Source organism: Gopherus evgoodei, chromosome 7, assembly GCF_007399415.2.
Source record: "Gopherus evgoodei ecotype Sinaloan lineage chromosome 7, rGopEvg1_v1.p, whole genome shotgun sequence".
Lineage (NCBI taxonomy): Eukaryota > Metazoa > Chordata > Testudines > Testudinidae > Gopherus > Gopherus evgoodei.
In genome coordinates this window covers 7,075,680-7,094,809 of record NC_044328.1, presented here as the reverse complement: position 1 = coordinate 7,094,809, position 19,130 = coordinate 7,075,680, and the positions used below count along the sequence as shown (strand labels likewise).

At 46.3% G+C, this 19,130-nt stretch overlaps 1 protein-coding gene across 1 annotated transcript in view; it reads right to left on the bottom strand.

The window, feature by feature from the left end:
* Nucleotides 1-19,130, bottom strand: part of SORCS3 (sortilin related VPS10 domain containing receptor 3) — a 495,944-nt gene that overhangs the window by 151,690 nt on the left and 325,124 nt on the right. The window contains exon 5 of the mRNA XM_030570154.1: nt 369-442. Within this exon, the coding sequence (XP_030426014.1) occupies nt 369-442 (74 nt within the window). The remainder of the gene's footprint in view (nt 1-368; nt 443-19,130) is intronic.

The window sequence follows — 19,130 nt, the reverse complement described above, 5'->3', positions numbered from 1 at the left end:
TTGGTGTTTGTTTTCCTTAAAGCTCCTGGAGTCAGGTGATTAAAAAAAAAAAGAGTGCTGAGATTCTCATGTAAAGTAAATTTCTAACTCTCAAGGTTGTGGCTTGAAAGGCTTGAAAATATGACCCTTCTCCCACGCAAAGGCTATGACATCAGAAGATCCATTAAAAACTCCAAACTTTTTTAAAAGACACTCCTAAGTCAATCTCAGGATTTTTGGGACCAAACTAATGAATTTTGAATACCTGGGTTTGGCGGAACGGCAATAATTCTAGATCCTGGGTCCCTCAGAGTCTTCTTTGGTGTGTGATGAACACAAACATGCTATATTGTCTGCATAACACAAGAGGAGCTTGATGGACCACTCACCAGTAAAACCTGTTTGGAGTGATCCGTTCATGCATTAGCTGCCAGCGTCTTCCAAAATCCATAGAGCTATACATCTGAAAGACAAAAATAAATGAACAAGAGTATAAATAGCAGGAAAAGGAGGGTGATCGTTGCCCCAACAGGGTTTTAAATCATCTCCGAGCTCCCCAAAGTCACAGTATAACTAGATCGATAATGCAGGGCTACATCATTAACTAAGGAGTACTGCAGAAAAGGATCTGGGGTTTACAGTGGATCACAAACTAAATATGAGTCAACAATGTAATACAGTTGCAAACAAAAGAGAACATCATTCTGGGATGTATTAGCAGGAGCGTTGTTAGCAAGATACAAGTAAATTCTGCTCTACGCAGAACTGATAAGGCCTCAACTGCAGTACTGTGTCCAGTTCTGGGCACCACACTTCAAGAAAGCGGACAAATGATTGACGGTTTGGAAAACATGATCTACAAGGAGAGATTGAAAAAAATGGTGTTTGTTTAGTCTGGAGAAGGAAGGCTGATGGGAGACACGATAACAGTCTTCAAGTGCACAAAAGATTGTTAAGGAGAGTGATAAATTGTTCTCCTTAGCCGCTGAGGACAAGACAAGAAGTAATGGGCTTAAATTAAAGGTGATTTAGGTTAAACATTAGGAAAAGCATCCTGACTGTCAGGGTAGTTAAGCCCTGGAACAAATTACCTAGGGAGGTTGCAGTTGTTGAAAGTCTCTAAAAACAGGTTAGTCAGGGGTGGTCTAACAAGTCCTGCCTCAGTGCAGGGTGGACTAGACTAGATGGTCTATTAAGGTCCCTGCCGGTCCTATATTTCTATGATTCTAGTAACCACACTGCTAGCGACAAGTTAAGACAATATGCCTTCCTCTCAAATTTTACCTTTGAGATTCAAAACCAGTGTTAACTTTCTTCCCCCCTTTAACCTCCCCAACACCCTCTTCACATATCTCTGTGCTTCCTGATTTCAGCTGTGAACACACTCACTGCTACTGCAATACCAAAAAGCAGGCAGTTCCCATGTTTTTTTCAGCCTACAGCAAGCATCTGAAATCTCACCCCAAAATGCCTGTTCTTTAAAGATTTCTAGCTGGATTTTGCCTACTCTTCAGGGTCAGGTTAGGAGGGTGAAAAGCCCATTTATTTTTATATGTGTCTGTTACAGCTATCCCCCATTCCATTTTGTTTCTTACAGCTGTCCCCATACTCCATTTTGTTTTTGTTCTCCTCCTGTGGCCGCCCTTCCCTGGCTGTTAAGTTGTTTACCAGGGCCACTGCCCTTCTCAAAGGGAGGGCCCCTTAAGCTGTTTAACAAGAGCCATTGCCCTTCTCAAAGGGATGGCGACTTTTGCTGCGTGCTAAATGGGACCACTGCCCTGTTCAAAGGGTTAGTCCTGTCATCCCCTCCTTGAACCTGGGCTTGGTGTAGGGCAGGCAATGTCCAGAGCTGCAAGGCCTATTGTGTTTTTAAGATCCTGGGCATGAGTCATAGGCCTCATGTGCTTTTGAGTCACCTATTGCACAGGACTCTGCCCAGACATGTTTCTGTGCTTAACCTGCCTGGTTTTTCCCTGTGCCTCCTCCTCTGTGACAGAGGGAGCCTATCAGGATTACTGGCGGGAAACTGCCTGAGTTTGCCTTTAAAAACAGACATTTTTGAAACAAACATCAGAAAGGTTCCTGCATTGCTGCCTGGTCTGATCAGCCAGGGGTTTTGGGGGGTCCTTTCTCCGCTCTCGTTTTATTTTTGAGCGTACCCCCGGTTTTTGAACACCCCCCCCATGAAGAACGAATTGCTACCTAAGAGATCTCCTGATTATTGAGACTGTACCGAGCCCTCCTTGCTTCTTCTGATGTTACTGCTGCTTCTGCCTTTGCTGCTGCCTTGGGGACTGGTAAGAATCCCTCTGTGAAACTTTCCCTACTTTTATTTTATTATTTTAGCTGCTGGCTCTGTTTCCCCAGCACACAGACTCAAGCTAAACCTTGGTCTGTGTCTTAAAAACCTCTCTTAAATTCCGCGGCGCTTTGCCGCTAAAAATAAGTTTGTGCCGCTGCTAAGCTCTGCTCCTGTGGGCTTTGCCTCGGGGCTCCCTGCTTCCAGCTGTATCCATTGCTGCAGCCACCATCCCTTGGCTTCCATGGGAGCTGGATCCTGGGCACATACCACTCTGCCCTCTGTAACTTCCCCATAGCATAAGGTGCACCATAGGTTTTGTTTTTTTAGTTTAATAAGTCATAGTTTGCTAAGATTGTAGAGCTTGTAAGTTCACCTGCCTTGTTATAGTTTGCTGTTTTGTTGCTCCGTATAGTTACTTGTTATAGTTTTGCTTAGAATTGTGATATTTGTTGTTTTGCCTAGTCGTTGGTTAAGATAGATAAGGTTTTTGCTGCTTAAATTCGTCTTCCCGCTGTTCCGATCTCTCCCCGAACTTTCCCGTGTCTGTTTTTCCCCCGCTCCAATCTCCCCCTCTGTGTGCTCCTCCGTGTCTCCCTGTTGTAACCCTTTGCTGCTTTTCCCCCGCATCTGCACTCTCTCCGAACTTCCCAAACCCCTTGCTGCTTCTCTCCCTGTGAAACTTCCCAAACCCTTTGCCGCTTTTTTTCCTTTGTTTTTGGTGTCCGCTTGTTGCTTAAACCTCTCTCTAGCCCTTCTCCGCTGCCCCTCCCCTACCGAAGATCACCATCACGCTGCTCCATTGTCATTACCTTGCAGGGCTTCAGAGTCTCTCGCTGCTTCCAGCCGCACTCTCCTCTCCTCTCCTCTCATCAGTTGCCACTAACCATTCACTCCCCTCCCCCCTCCTGTTCCTTGACCCAGCCTTTAGGTACACTCTTGCAGATTATCTGCTATCCTAGCCTCACAAATTAAGTCATTAATTTTCTTTTATACTGTTACATTGCATAATTTCACTTATCACCCATATTGTATTATTGCACTGTGATTCACATTTTACTTGTGGTTATAACACCCCATTGGTTGCTTCTACTTTTCTGATATACTTTGTATTTGCATTGATACCATTGTGTTACATTGTGTACAAGGCCACTAACCACTTAATACATTCTATCTAAGATTGTTGACCATTTTATGTAAAAGCTACCATTTTATTTTGCATTTCTTTTGATACGCTTATTAACTGTACTGTTCCCATTGTGCTGAACCCCACTTACTGTACCCCACTGTTAGAACTCCCTACACTGTTCAATAAGAAGAACCCCCCCATCATTGTCTATTGTAAATACCCTATACACCCCATCCCATCGTATTTCCTTTAATAAAGAAATTAATTGGCACCCCACCTGTGTGGTAATTGCTCCCCAAGATCCCATATACCTGCAGGCAGGGACAATATGGAGCAATATACTTTTTTTTTATACAGTCTGAAATACTAAGGTGACTGATTACATATACATTCCTAAAATTAAATTAGATTAAAAATAGATTAGATAGCTCAACTATGGAGGCATAGGTAGCAACTATAGCTGAAGTCACATTGTGATTTGCATATAGGTAGGAATTCAATCCTTTCCTTATATATGAAATACAAGGTGTAATAGCCCCGTATTTGCAACTCTTAGGGCAAGGCCTACATCTTCAGAAAAACTAGAAGTCAAACTATTCAGCAGTTTAGGCCTGCACAACATGCAGCCCCCGGGCCACATGCAGCCTGCATGGGCTCACTGTGCAGCCCATGGGCAAGCGGCGGGGTGGGTCTGCTGCGTCTGCCCCTTGCCCAGGGGGGCGCCTCACAGCCCTGCATGTGCACCGCATTCCAACTGGTCTAACGGTTAGAACCACACATTTCTCCATCTCCCACCCCCCCCACCTGGCGTATAGTGGGTGCATCACTTTCGGGGCCTGCTGAGGTGGGAAGCGCTGGGCACAAGGCAGAGCCGGTATGTGCCGAGCGAGGGGAGGGGCGCCCGGCCTGGGCTCGAGCCGCAGCTCGGGGTTGTGGGGGAGGGAACTGGGCTGAGACACCCCACCCTTCAGTTGGGGGTGGGGCGGCTACTGCACTGGTTGGTCCCAGTCTCTGCCCCACTGTCTCTGTGGGCAGCCAGGAAACCCCCAGGGGAGACGTGTGTGTGTGTGTGTGTGCGTTGCACCTCCCCTGCCCCAACTCTGCCCCCTTCCCTGGTCCAGGGTCCTTCCCCGTTCCCGGCCCCTATCACACTGCCCACCCACCGCCTCCCGGGCTCCCTGCAGCCCCTGTGTTTGTGTGTTGGATAGTCACATCCAATCCTTTCAAACTGTCCCCCTTTTCCCTTCTCTTTATTTCATGGGGGGACGACGAGCCAAGCGGGTGAGCGGACAGTGGCAGCGAAGCTTTATACTTGAGTGTGGGTGTTTCTGTGGGGCCAGGTGGCGCTGGGGCAGGAGATGTATTTCGGCGGGGGGCTGGGTGGTACTGGGGGGGGTGTTTTGGCGGGGCTGGGAGGTTCAGCCCTCAGCTGTTTTCTTTGGAGTAATATGGCCCTTGCTGCTTTACAAGTTGTGCAGGCCTGCATTAGAGGCAGCTAACAATGGCTCCTTTTTAAATTTAAACTTGCAGGCTAATGTTTCTTTGGTTCCCCATAGCTAACAAACAGCTGAGTTGTAGTAAGTCCAAAGTTTCCATCTAGCTCTAGACTAAATGCCAGAGGTAGGTTAGTTTTATAAATATCCTACCCATCATCACAATCTATTCCCATCCTATACAAGTCTACAACCACCCACCATCCAATTACTTAAAACCTACAGAACACTGGCAAGCTTTACTCCAGCCTTAAAGTACTCAGGTTTGTAGGAAATACATCTGATTTTAAGAACTATCTATTACCTTGAGTGTAAAGTAGACAAGTAAGACATAGCAGACTGTTTTGAATAGGGAGAAAATAATAAATTCTGTTTGACTAGAACACAATTATGTTGAACTTTGATTCTAGAGAATGTGTGCATGGATAAGAAGTGTTAATGAACTGTTTGTACAACAGGCAGAAGAGAGAGATATTACAGAGATGGAGAGACTGTATATTGGTAATTTGAAAATTGTAGATCCTTAATGGAAAAATTATTTGATTGGAGTTAAGGTTTTGTTTGAGCTCTGTTTTTGAGTAATTGGATTTGTGGACTGGAAGCAGGTCCAGCTTCATAGTGGAAGGAATTACATCCTGGTGATGTGTAGGACAGAATTGTTGATATGTATTGTTATGTATGACTGTGAAGATAAGTAGTATGCAGGAGCAGCAGAAGGTCCCTAAAAGTGGGGGAGCCATTGGGGTGGGAAAAGACAGGGAAGAGCAAGGTGGGGGTTGAGGGAAGGCGTTGAGTGGGGACACAGCCTGGAGCGGGATGTGAGTTGAGCACCCCCGCAGGAACTCAAGAAGTTGGTGCCTCTGGGGATTTGGCAAACACATTGATTTCCTTTGAGTCTCTATTTTCCTTTTTGTCCACAAGCACTTCTTTTCTTTTACAGGTCCACAACAGCATGGCTACGGACAGCTCAGTGGCAATAAACACCTCTCATTTGAACGACTCATCTGCCCTACAGTGACTCATTCAAAGAGCTTCTTTCTGTCAAGAGCCACAGACCAGCTGCTGTGTACTTTTTTCTGTCCTTTGAATTAGATCTTAGACTGACTGATGGTAGAAGGATTAAATTGAATTTGTAGCCTTTAGGCAGCTTCAGATAAGAGATAAGAAGGATACTATTCATTTGGGGCTCTTTGGTTTATTTATTTCTCTCTTTGTGTTTAGGGTCCACCATGAATGTTAACCAAGAGTAAATCATCGAGACAAGGGACTGTCTGGTAGTGGAAGAGACACAGCAAGCCACCGAAAGGTCTCTTTGGCCCACTTCGCTTCCTCACAGCTTGTGTGCCATTATTTATTGATACAAATATAAAGGTTAATGTTGAATTACTGAATAAAACGCAATAAAATAAAGGTTTTTTCAAGCATAAAATAAATCATCCAGGCCTGTGGCTTCTGTTCACCTTGTTTTGGGAGATCAGAGGTGCACTTTAGAAGTGATGACAAATTAAGTGGCAATTACAATAGATTACAATGGAGAATAATTTGCCCTGAGGTTTTATACAGGGTAAAGAAAGGAAATCAGATCTGTTTGGTGCAAACTTATATATATAAATTCTCCCACATCTCTTCAACAACTAATAATAGTTAGCACTTGCACCTCCCCTTTCATCCAAAGAGCTCGGGTCATTTTACAAACAATGATTAAACCTCAAAGCATTGTGGCCCAGATGCTCAAAGCTCTTTAGGCACCTACCTGCCACTGAGCCCCCATCCATCCATCCAACCCTGTTCAAGCCCATGCAGAAATTTAAGTACATTGTTGAATAGGGATAGACTTGGGCACACGTCTACCTGGTTCTCTGAACTGGGACCTTTGTGCGGTAGAGCAGTATCATTCTCCCAGTTTTACATACTGGTTTTGATCACCCGACACAAGGCTCAGAGAGGTTAAATGACTTGACCAAGGTCCCACAGTGACTCAGGAGCTGCATTTCATAAACAGCGGAGCAACCCAGCGTAGAATGCAACAAAGAGTCTGGTGGCACCTTATGGACTAACAGACATATTGGAGCATGAGCTTTCGTGGGTGAATATCCACTTCATCAGCATAGAATAAATCCCAGCATTCTGTGATAAATGTTCTGTGTCAGACAATATGTCCCCTCAGGGGGTCACCTCCTCAGCTGGGGTCGATTTACTCATCCGGTACCAATTCTACTCAAGTAAGTATATTTAGTATACCAACAATTAGAGGGGTATTCTGCTCCCTGGGAAGAGGGAGTTTTGGCTGGCATACCCAGAGAAGGGGAAGAACCAGAAAGGTAGGAAAGACTCGGAAAAAAAGCAGCAAGGGATAAGATAGGGCCAAGGGCGTCTCCAGGCCCCAGCATGCAAAGCGCGTGCTTGGGGCGGCATGCCGCGGGGTGCGCTCTGCCGGTCTGGGAGGGTGGCAGGCAGGCAGCCTTCGGTGGCATGCCTGCAGGATGTCCACCGGAGCCGCGGGACCAGCGACTGGCAGAGCGCCCCCTGCAGCATGCTGCCATGCTTGGGGCGGCGAAATATCTAGAGCCGCCCTTGGATAGGGCAGACCTTGGCTGCTGTGTAGAGGGTCCCTGTGCTGGAACTCAAATAGAAGGCAGGCCCTGGTTCCCCTACCAGCCACTGGGGAACTGGCACAGACCAGGCAGTGGAGAGCAGACTGTCTGGGACAGTTTGCCCTGAAAGACTATGATACCACGGAAGGGGAGGACCATAGTGGCCTAGTCAGAAGGCCAAGTCACAAAAAAAGAAGCTGAAACTCCTGGAGCAAGTGAGGCTGCTGGGCAAGACAGGACAGGTGAGGAGGCCACAAGAGGAGGGTGCAGGAGATAATTCCCAGAGCGGCCAGGAGGTGGCTCCATCTGCGGTGAGTGAACCCCACGACAAGGGGGCTTTATCCTCTGTGTTTTGGAGCACACGGTGCACACTGGCAGTGCTCTGTAAATAACCATGTCAGCCGTTTCAAAGGAAGGAGGGATTGTTGTTTTCTTCCAGCCAAATTCCACGTGAAAAATATCACCATCACAATTTAACATAGCAGAATTTCAGGGGCCAAGTCGTTTCCTTTTCTTTTTGTCCCCCCCCCCACATTAAATCATGCAAAATTATGAGAAGCTGATTTTGTTCATAACGTGCCCACCCGCTTCAGAGCAGAAGTGGGATGCTCAGACACTTTTGAAATTCTTCTCCTGGAGAGAGGGTGGGAGAGTAAATGATGAGAAGGAAAAAAAATTACCGAATACGCGCCTCCTTCCCATATAGACACATATGTTCTTCGTGTGCCGGGAGGAGAAGCAGGGCAGAATAGCAAAATGGATGCTGCAGATGTAACTGAAGATGGAGGAAAGAAAAGAAAAGCAACCATGGCTTGGATGCACTTTAACTTGTTTATCACAGTAAAAGGTGCATTGGAAATGACATGGATAGGAGAGAAGTTTTCAGCATCATACTAAATACAGAGGATGTGGGAATAAAGATCGCTATGGTATATGTAGGCAGTCTTGCCGAAACACAAGGGTAGAATCAGGGCCAGAAACCCTAAGCAGGCGAGAAGAATATATTTCCAAATAAAATCAGATGTTCTTTCTTAGTAGGAAACCAGGTGATGAAGTGGCCAGCAAAAGCATCTGGAGAGAATCCATTCAAAATGGTTCTGACCAGCTGCCAACCTGGAGCACAATCAGATCTGGCAAAGCCTGATATCAGATAAAGTATGCAAGAACAGCAGGACTATGTGCACTTAAAGTAATAATTTATGTATTATACACATAATTAGGCTTCCCACTAAATGTAAATACAATCAGCTGATTGCAGAAAGCTGAGTTCAGATCAGTCCAATCAGATCAGTCCAGTGGGCTCTTTCTAAAAGGAGTTGGCTTTACAATTAACATCAGAGCAAGAGAGAGAGTAATGGAGGCTGGAGATAAAGATGGAAGAGGAGTGACCTCTTTGCTGATAATGAAAAGACTGGAACAATTTTTTGCTGCTACTATTTTGGAACCTTACCCTGCTGCGGTGTTCCTACTGCAAGTGACAGTGCAGAGGGTTTGAGTTCTCTAGCTTTGCTCATGGTAGCATTAGGGTCTGCCACTTTTCTGACTCTGTCCACCTCTGTCAAAGTAATTATGCTATAATGCGATGCCATTGGTATCATGATACTGAGATGATGTAAAACAAATTTTGGACCATGTTTTAATAACTGAGACCTAGAAGTCCTACTTTAATTGTTAGCCTAACTGGTAACAAAGTGGGTAAAGGTTTGTGAATTGTCACAATGGCTTGTTATATAAAACTGTTTAAGAGAAGATATGAGGTGAGACAGAAAGACTGAATTAATTTGATTAGAATGGTCATGAGCAATAAATAAGAGAAATAAAGAATCAGAAACCAAGTGTACCAAAATTGCTATGTCAGAAATTAGGGCTAATTGGCAGACAAAATAACAGGAGGATGGATCCCATCACCTTTTTGGGCCCCTTAAAAGAGAGACTTTGAAAAGAAAAGAAAAAAGTTTACCAGCACTGTGAGTGAAACAGAAAGATTGTTGCCATGACACCAGAGCTTGATGCTCCAGTAAAGATGTAACCTACACACCACCTGAGTGTGGTGTTCTGTCCCCTCAAGTGGCACCGAGATCACAGAGGGGGAGAGAGAGAGAGATTAATGAGTTTGCTCTGAAGCCTTAGCTAAGGGCCATATGGCTTTTAGCTCCGGCAGCAGAGGCTCATGCATTTACCTCCAGAAGTCCCGGGTTTGATCCTGCTCACGGACAACCAGGGTCTGTCGCTGTTACAGAGGCACTTGACCATCGTCACTGCACCAGCAAGGACCCCAACATGGCACCGGTGAAATCTTGCTCAGTCTTCGACTCCTATTCTCCTTCTCTCTCTCTCTCTCTCTCTCTCTCTCCCAGCTCTTCACCTAACCCTGAAATCAACTGTACTGCACATGGTGAGATGAGATGGCCCATCCAGCTCTGGCTAGCCTTAGAAGAATCAGTGAAGGAGAGGGAACCTGACCAAACCAACCAGATGATGTCTCTGGACCAGCAAGGTGAGCCAGGTTCCAGAGCAGCAGCTAGTGTGGCTGACTAGTCAGCACAAAGCATCCATCTGTGACTGACCAGCCACCCTGTGTCCTGAGAACATCAGCAAAAGCCATATTTTCCCCATCTTTATTACCTTTCTTCTGTGCCCTGTCTGTTTTGTGTAAAGCAGGAAAGTGACTATCATTCCCGATTCAGAATTGAACACCAGAACTAACCCTTTCTTCTCCACCGAGAAGGACTGCTTCCCTGAATAAGAGACATTAACCAATATTCACTGCATCCAGAAAGGGACATTGACAGGTTTTGATTACGCTTGTTTTACATCGTCAATTTCAGTTTCAATGCTGTTTGCCTCGTTTTGATTCTTTTCCTTTAGTGTGTTTCAGTCAATACATTTCTAAGCTTTGGCATGAATTTTATAGTGTGTTTACCATGATACTAAGCAGGCTGAGGACTCTGTATACCAGATCCCAGACTTTGTTTAACATCGTTTAATGCTGGACAGTGACTGGGTTATGTTATGTTAACACCTTTAGCACATATATTCCATCTAAATTAATACAACTATACTTAATCTTCCTACAAATTGGAAGGTGAGACAGAGCGATGGAAAACAAGAGCCACAGGTATGGAGCCATCTTAGATAAGGCGCACCAAGGGAGAATCCTTTGAGATTGATGCCTGGAGATGCACTTCTACAGTTTCCTTTCAACCAAATAGCATGAGATGAATAAAGTGTCCCCAAGCAAAGGACAACAGAGGCCAAAGTTCAGCATTTAGCAGTACTTTGCACTTCTATTCTATGTTCTATCCAAGAACTACTAGTCCCCTACAAGGAACAGTATTGCTATCCCTGTTTACAGACAGTAATTATATGATTTCCTAAGTCTACATAACAATTCAGTGGATGTCACCCGTGTAACATTCTGCCTCTTGAGAGCCTAATGTCTCATTTCAACAGAGAAACACTGACATTCAAGGAAATCTAGGCAAGTGAAAATACTTGTTTTCCACTTTAAAGCTCCCCCATAATATCTGCATCAACCCAGGGGGTTCTGTCTGGATATAGTGGAGAAAATCTCAGAATAACACAAAAACAAACTAACTCATTCGTAACCAGAACTGGTGGGGAATAAAAATCAAAATGTAGGGGTTTGGTGTGATATTTTTGTTTTGTTTTTTAACCAAAGTTTCAAATTCTGATGAAGAAAATAGGTCAACATTTCCTCGGAGCTTTCCCTTGCCTTTCCTTGGAAACTTGCAAAAGTTTCACCTGTTTCTGTGTTAATAGCTAAAAGGATGAAGTTAGGACTGAGGCTGTCTGCTAACACACTGCAAAGTCCATCCCTGGAGAGCAGCTGAAAATCCAACTTTAATGAGAAACAAAAAATCACAAACACTTTTTAGGTGTAAGGACACAGAGTACAGACATCTGTGCAATGTAACTGCAGGAGGCAACATGGCGGCAGGGGAGGGAAAGGAGCATCGCATGATAAATTCAAATTGCAATGAAAAGGGTTCAGTAGATGACAGAGAGGAGCTTCCGCGAAAGGCAGATGTACCTGCTGGATACCACAACAGAAGCATTTTGCAGTGTCTTAGAACTCTATTCTAAATGGAAGTTCCCTGCTCTGTCCACTGCAAAGGCAGAGTGATTTTTTTTTTTCATAAAACTAGACATAGAAAAGCTCTATTAAAGTCTCCATTAGGCAAGAAATTGAGGACTGGGTAAAACATAGCAGTATATACTGCAGGAAATAACTGTGCTCTAGTTGGTGGATGGATGTAATGAACCAACTGGGTTTCTTTTTCCATCTTTGATTTCTACCATGTGGTTATAACATAATATCTATCTCATCCCCTGACAATGCAGGATTGCTTCCTAGAAACTGGTTTTCCTGTTCCCTGCAATTCCCCAGCCACTGAATCCACTGCTAGTTTACCATCCTTGTCAGTTTCCAAAGAAATCTTTTTCTCTCTTTTCTGCATTTCTGAAACCAGCAGTGCTCCCCTCCCAGACAGAAGCTCCTGTGACCCAAGGAAAGAAAGGACTAAGCAGAGAAGGGAAGAGGGAAGAAATTGAAACCCTGCTGCTTAGGGAGAGATCTGCTCACACCTGAGAGGGCCAAGAGCTGTTTCTCTCTCACTGTGTCTTAATAAGCCAGACCTTTAAGACAGGGAATGTTACCCAAAGCACATGTATGTGTACATTTATTGGTGAGTCAGAAGGGACACTGAGGCCCAGATAGCATAGATCAACCTTCTTCCAAGCAGTAGCAGCTAATTATTGTCTCACAGACTAGCATATTGCTTAGGCATGTTCCTTCCAGTCCCACTCATGGAAATATTTGTTCACGCTAGCCTGCCTTGTTGATTCTAGATCTGAAATTTTAACACGCCTCCTGACCCAGTGAGGAGCAAGATGAAAGCTCGCAGCTTCGCTAATATTTTCTCTAGCCTCATTGGCACTGGAAATGACTGTTTAGATACAGCTTCTTCGACTGGTTTCCCTGCTTATCAATAAACAAAGCCCATAAAAAATCCTACTTCCAAAGAATCCAAGCCAAGGGATTCTTGTGACAGCAGCAGGCAGAGCTGAGAGTTGAGAATAAGCAAATCTACAAGTGTCCTACTTATGGTCTTTGTTTACATGGAATGATTAAAAAAACTAGTAACTGTGACGAAAACAAGTGGACCAATTTCTCACTCCACTTTGAATTGTTTTTTAGTTGATTAAGCACAATGCCAAGAGCCTTTGTTATAGCCAAAGTTGTCTCCCCTTATCGCAGAGTAGCCAGCTTGCCTTAGGAAGGGACTTTCAAAGGAGAGAGAAGGTTTGTACAGACTAGATCATGCTGGAGTGCCACCTAGTTCCTGGGTTTGTTACACACTAAAGAGTCAGAGTCTCTTTGCTGAAAAGTATTTTACAAACTTTCTGAGCAGAGATAGGCACAGATGGAAGAAGTGGATGAAACTCTATGTCCCGTGTTATACAGGAGGTCAGGCCTGATGATCTAAAAAGCAATGTTTTGAATATCCCTAACTTGGGGGTGGACGTTTTGATCTAAATCCCGCTCTGAACTCAACAACTCAGGCCCAATCTCTGTTAAAGCCTGAAGCCTTTGAACATCTCTGGCCCCCTGACCAGAACTTTAGGGGAATTTGTTCCATATTTAAACTGCAGGGATCAAACCCAGCTCTACTTTACAGAGAAAAGGGATTGGCTTCCCTTGGGAGTTTTGGTTTGAAACCAGGGTGTGGGTGTGCAAGAGAGAGAGAGAGAGCACATGGTGGTTTTTCTTTGAGATTTGGAGTTTGTTTGAACCTGAAAATTCAAAGCAACACCTGGTCAGGAGGCAGGGACAGGAAGAATGGATGTTGAACCTCACATGGATTCAGGCTGGAGAGAAATGTTCAGACAAATGCCTGCACACTTCAATATCTCTTAACTCTAACTGGGACTGAATATTACACCCAGCCAGAAATCTGCTGTTTCTCCTGACTCGATTGCAATGTCTTTGTCTTTCTACAAATGGATCCATTTTTGTTGCAATAAGAGATCTAACCTCACCAAGCCTCTCACTCTGTCTGAATCCTGCAGTGACATCAGAGTTACAATGCTATGGTGATGTGTGCTATAGAAAATCCTAAGTGGAGATGGATGGATAAACAGAGCATCTCTCCAGGTGACCCTTTGCAGTCTTTCCTTACACCAGCAGATTGACCCAGGAACCTTCCACGTAGCTACTGTGTTCCAAGCAGCCTTTCCCTACACCATGAGCTCTCAATCTGGACCCCTCACTGCCGCCTCCAAGGCTGAGTGTCAAGAACAGGCCCAAGAGGTTGCAGGTGCAACCATTCTCCCTTGCCTTATAGCTGGACAGGAGTGGGGATCCTGAACCTTTTTTTCTGATGTAACATGGGGTGGGTAAGAATATGGAAAAGGTCAAGAACCATTGCAGCCCAGTTTAGCAGGAGTAGGTGTTTGCTCTGAAGCAATCACAAATTAAAGGGTGATACCATTGTGTCCAATTGCACGAAAACCCATATTTAACATCTCACCATCCCAATAAAAGTCAGGCTCTTCTGATTCCACAAGTTCAATCAATGTAAGTGCATTTGAGAGGGTCCTTCAGCAGACACAGTGTTATCCCCCTGTGGTACAGCATGGGCGGTGTATTCTGCAAGAATCAGACGGCTGTATAGCCTTCCACAAAGATTGGGGCTGCTGCTCCCGTTCCCAAAGAAAAAAAACCCCAAAACTCTTTGTCGGATTCATGTCTACACTGCAGTCAGAGATGGGACTGCAGCACATGTAGCTAGAGCTAGCCAAGAAGGCTTGTACAGTCTGTGCTGTTGTGGTTTCACTGCTACTGTTATAGATCAAAGCTAGGTCTTGTACATCTACAGGTGCTATAGTCACACCTCTGATTGCAGTGTAGACATTCCACTGACTCTCATCCAGGGAGAATTCACCATCAGCACCATCGCTGTGTGACAGAAAAAGACGACATGTATCACATCCGTACCCACACTTACACACACTCACATAGGGCCAACAAAACTAGTAAAGGAAGAACCTTAAATATCTCAGTCGTTCAGTTCAGATGGCAATCCAAACATCTGGACACTTCTCCAAAGCTTATCTGAGCCTTTTGCCCTTAAAATTTGGACTGGAAATCGCCAAGGGTTTCCAGTATTTCTTGGTTCTGATCAAGGGGAGTTTACCAAAGAAAGGACGAAAGGTTCAGTAGTTAGGGCACCGGCCTGGTACTCAGGGGATCTGGGTTCAACTCCGTGCTCTACTGCAAGTTCTCCATGTGATCTTGGGTGAGTCATTTAGCCTCTCTTGTGGCTTGGTTCCTGTAGCAGGGTGGCTGCCCTGCTCCTGCCCTGAAGGGCTTAAAACAGCCTGGGAGAAGGTTGTGGCTGAGAGCTGCTAAGCTGGGATGATTGGGAAAGTAGGCTCAGCTGGTACCATGCCCCAATCAGGCGAGCCAGAGGCTGCGAGCCAGAAGCCCAAACAGTCTTCCTCTGCCTGTAGAGGGAGATGGGCCTGGTTGCAGGGAGCAAGAGATAGGGTACCTGAGTGGAGCAGGGCTGGGGAAAGGCAGAGGAGCTGGGGAGCTCCAGCCTCGAAAGCCCCAGGCTGCGGCCTAGCACAAGGGCAACAGGTACTGAGGGTTGCAGAGGGCAGCCCTGGGTAGGCCAAGGCAGCAGGTCCAAACCCACCCTTGCCAGTGATGAGCAGGCTGACACGGCAGTCTGCCTCAGGGCACGGGGGCTAGACGATGACTGGCAGTAGCCTGATACTGAGGCGAAGTGGGGATAGTGGTGGGGCTTCCCCAGGGAGGGGAGACCCTAAGACTGAGGGGTTACTGCCAGGGGGCAGCATCCCAGATAAAGGGGCACTGGGGTCCTGGAAGTTACATGGGGCCACGAGACAGGTGGATCATTGGCCTGCAGAGGGCGCTCCTGTTTGGAAGTGAGCTAATTCCTGGAACAGACCAGCAGGAGGCGCCGCAGGGGTGAGTACGCACTTCTACAGTTCCTCATCAATAAACTGGATAATAGTAGTGCTCCACCTCACAGAGGTGTTGTGACAATAAATGCGCTAACAATTGAGGTGCTGTGGTAAAAGGGGCCACATATATACCATTGAGACATACCACAAAACTAGCCTCTTTCAATGATTTTGCTGCTTTTATTTCTGTTTGAAACCAGAGATTGCATGGAAATAACAACAGAAAAAAACCCAGACCCATCAACAACCAAACAAATGTAGTTGAATTTTTAAGTTGCCATTATAAAAGCTTTGGGCCATTCTGAGTCATGGGGAAAGCTTTAGATTGGACTCTGCTCCTTCTTTACCATAACTGTTATACCCATACCTCACTGGCACCAACTGGTGCAAGACACTTCATACCACACACAACCTGTGAGTCTATATTTCTCCAGAATGACTCCCAGTCAGTACAGTGGATTGCATCATGGGAGATGGGTATGTTCATCCCATTCTCATTCTTCAGTGACAGAAAGTACCAAATCCTTTACCTGCTCCAGCATCTGGAGACAACTGGATGCTGGGTATTCATAGCAGGATCATTACTGCATGACAATGTCTATAGAGGAAAAAGTGAACACATTTCAGCAGATGCTTATGGAGGCCCTGCCCTAGTTTCCAGGAGGGTTGTTTGAGAGAGAAAAGAGCCTCACAAATTCCCTGATGACGGTGGCAAGGCCAGCAAAGAACCAGAAAAGGTAAAGTCAGATGATTTCCATGGCTGACATGAGCTAAGCCTAGCAACACAGAGTAATTCCAGCTGCAGGCACCACCACACAGAGCTTCCCACATCCAGAACAAGCGTCAAACCAGCAAAGAGCTTCTGAGAGCCAAAATCTAGAACAGTAAATGAGTTGACAGCACACAGAACGTCAGGGACTGAGAACAGCGAGTGAGGGGGCAGGAATCGCGTGAGATAGCAGGACGTAGAGCTTTCCAGACCTAGGATCCAGGAGAAAGGGAAGTAAAACAATTGCTAGTAAACTTCACCCTTTGACAGGCCCAAACTCCTGGAACAACACATCCAGTTACACATAGCAAAGGGCTGTGTAATGCTGCAATCTCCCACAGCAACTGCTTCAGTTTCTCTTTCCCCATAATCAGCACCTCTTTGAAGGCTGCCACTTCTCCCGCCAACCAGCTCTTCCCAGTTTGAACTATCAGCAGGCAGGGTTTGGGGCAAGGGCTATGTTAATCAGTTCCCGTGACTCAGGGTATATCTGAATGGGCCACACTGTTCATCAGCCTGCCAAAAAAATGCAAGCTCTCCAAGCCAGGCAGCAGAGCCCTAATATTTCCCTTGAGGATCTGCCCCTTTGCCTCCCTCCATTGCCCTCTCCTGTTTAAACATCTGAAAGTTTAACAAAGACAGGAAAGACATAGAAACTATATATCTAACGGTAAGATTTTCCATTTAAATGTGCTTTATTGTATGATGTATTCCTTTAATTAAAGTGTGAGCATCTGGGTACCATTATAGAGCCATTCCTCATGTTTATTGAGAGTGGGTCTGGATGGAGCAGAGCAGGGTGAGCTCAAACATTAGCCAGAGTGGGATGTAAATCTACAGCAGCGTTTCTTTGGACTATTACACCACTTTTCACCCTGCTGGTGGGATCGGCAGGGTGACCACCATACGCACTGGGCTGAGGTTCACAGGTCCATGGTGGGGGTGCTATGGAGGGGGGTCAGGTTTTAAGGTGGGTTATTTAGGTGATGAACTGATCCAACTTAGCATGTATATTGCACACTGGCAGAAGAAGCAGCGGGGCCTGCCCTGCCATTGGAGAAGCATCTTATGTAAGAGGAGAATTTGGTTGGGATTGTATCAGACTTAGCTCTTGCCATGTCCTAAGTACGAGTCAGCAAGCAAAGGCATTCTCTTAGCAGTCTGTCTGAGAATGGGCTGCACCTTATACATGAGTGCACCGGTGAAAGAAGGAAGTTGATATTTAGCTGTACATTCCACATACTTGCTGCTGTTTTGGGGAGCTTTGAGTACACATCAGATCCCCAATGTACCTGCTCCATAACCCGCGCGCACACACACACACCCCTCTGCCTTTCTTAGTAGAAGAGACCTTTTCCATCTCTCATCACGCACAGTACCAGAGAAAGCTCTGAAAAACCTCCAGGACTTAGCTTTGCTCGGAGATGTTAGCAGGTCGTAGGCTGAGAGGTTTGAGAGCAAAAATTCATTCAGGAAAGGGTGATTGTAGCAATGCAGCAACTCACCGGCATGGCACCTCCTGCTGGACATCCAGGGAATTAGCTTGCCAGCCTCCAGAGTGCCCTCTGTCGGACAGTGTCTCGCCTGTCAGTGGCCCCTGCGTCCCTCCTGGACCCTAGTGCTCCTTTCCCTTGGGGGCTGCCCCCTGACAGTACCCCCCCAGTCTCTGAGTCTCTCCTCCCAGGGGAACCTTCAACCCCCTATCCCCACCTCACCTCAGTATATGGCTACTGCCAGTCACTGTCTAGCCCCCACTTGCTGGGGCGGACTGCAGTGTATATGCCATTCATCACTGGCAAAGGTGGGGTTGGACCTGCTGCCTTTGCCTACCCCAGGCTACCCCTGTGCAGCCCAATACCTGTTCTGGCCTTTATTAAGGCCTGCAGCCTGGGGGTTCTCCAGGCTGAAGCTCCCCAGCTCCTCTGGCCTCCTCTGGCCTGTGAATGGCTTGCCAATTACAGAACCAGTTTCTCCTCTCTTGGTTTTCACACCTCAACTGCTAGAACAGGGCCTCATCCCCCCTGATTGAACTGACCTCGTTATCTCTAGCTTGCTTGCTAGCACACATATATATACCTGCCCCTGGATATTTCCATTACATGCATCTGAGGAAGTGGGTATTCACCCACGAAAGCTCATGCTCCAAAACGTCTGTTAGTCTATAAGGTGCCACAGGATTCTTTGCTGCTTCTGGATTTTCCCTAGCCCTGCTCCACCCTAGGTATCTTTGTCAGCTCCCAGGCAGCCAGGCCCTTCTCCCTCAAGAGCTAGAAAGAGACTCCTTCAGCTCCTGGATTTCCTGGCCTTTATAAGGCCAGCTACAGTCCGATTGGGGCATGGCCGCAGATGTGACTGTTTCCCCAATCAGCCAAGGCTTGCTGCTTTCCCCAGCAGCAGCCCTCCCGCAGCCTCAGCCCTCTCCCATGGTTGATTTCAAGCCCTTCAGGGCAGGAGCGGGTGACCACACTGCTTCAGGGACATTCCTCTTTCATTTGCACGGTTGACACTCAGTGGCAAGGGGAGGATGTGCACGCCTGTCGGGAATTCAGCTGCTTTGCAAGCCAATGAGCTCAGCTGGGCCCAATGCACCTGCACTAAGTGACTGTGCTCCCTGGCTGGACAAAAGGGCCAACTGACCATCTTGTCAGCCCTGTAGCAACAGCAGTGTCTGTTCCATTCATTTCATGCCTGCCGCCGTGCTTGACCTGCCTCCTGTCCATCGCTTCCTCCACCCTTTACCTGCTCTGCTCCAGCACTAGTCCCTGCCTGCCTCTGAGCTCCTGAGTCTTAACTCCTGCCTCTAACCACTGGCTTGTCTCCTGACCCCGACTCCACCTCTAGCTCTGCTCTT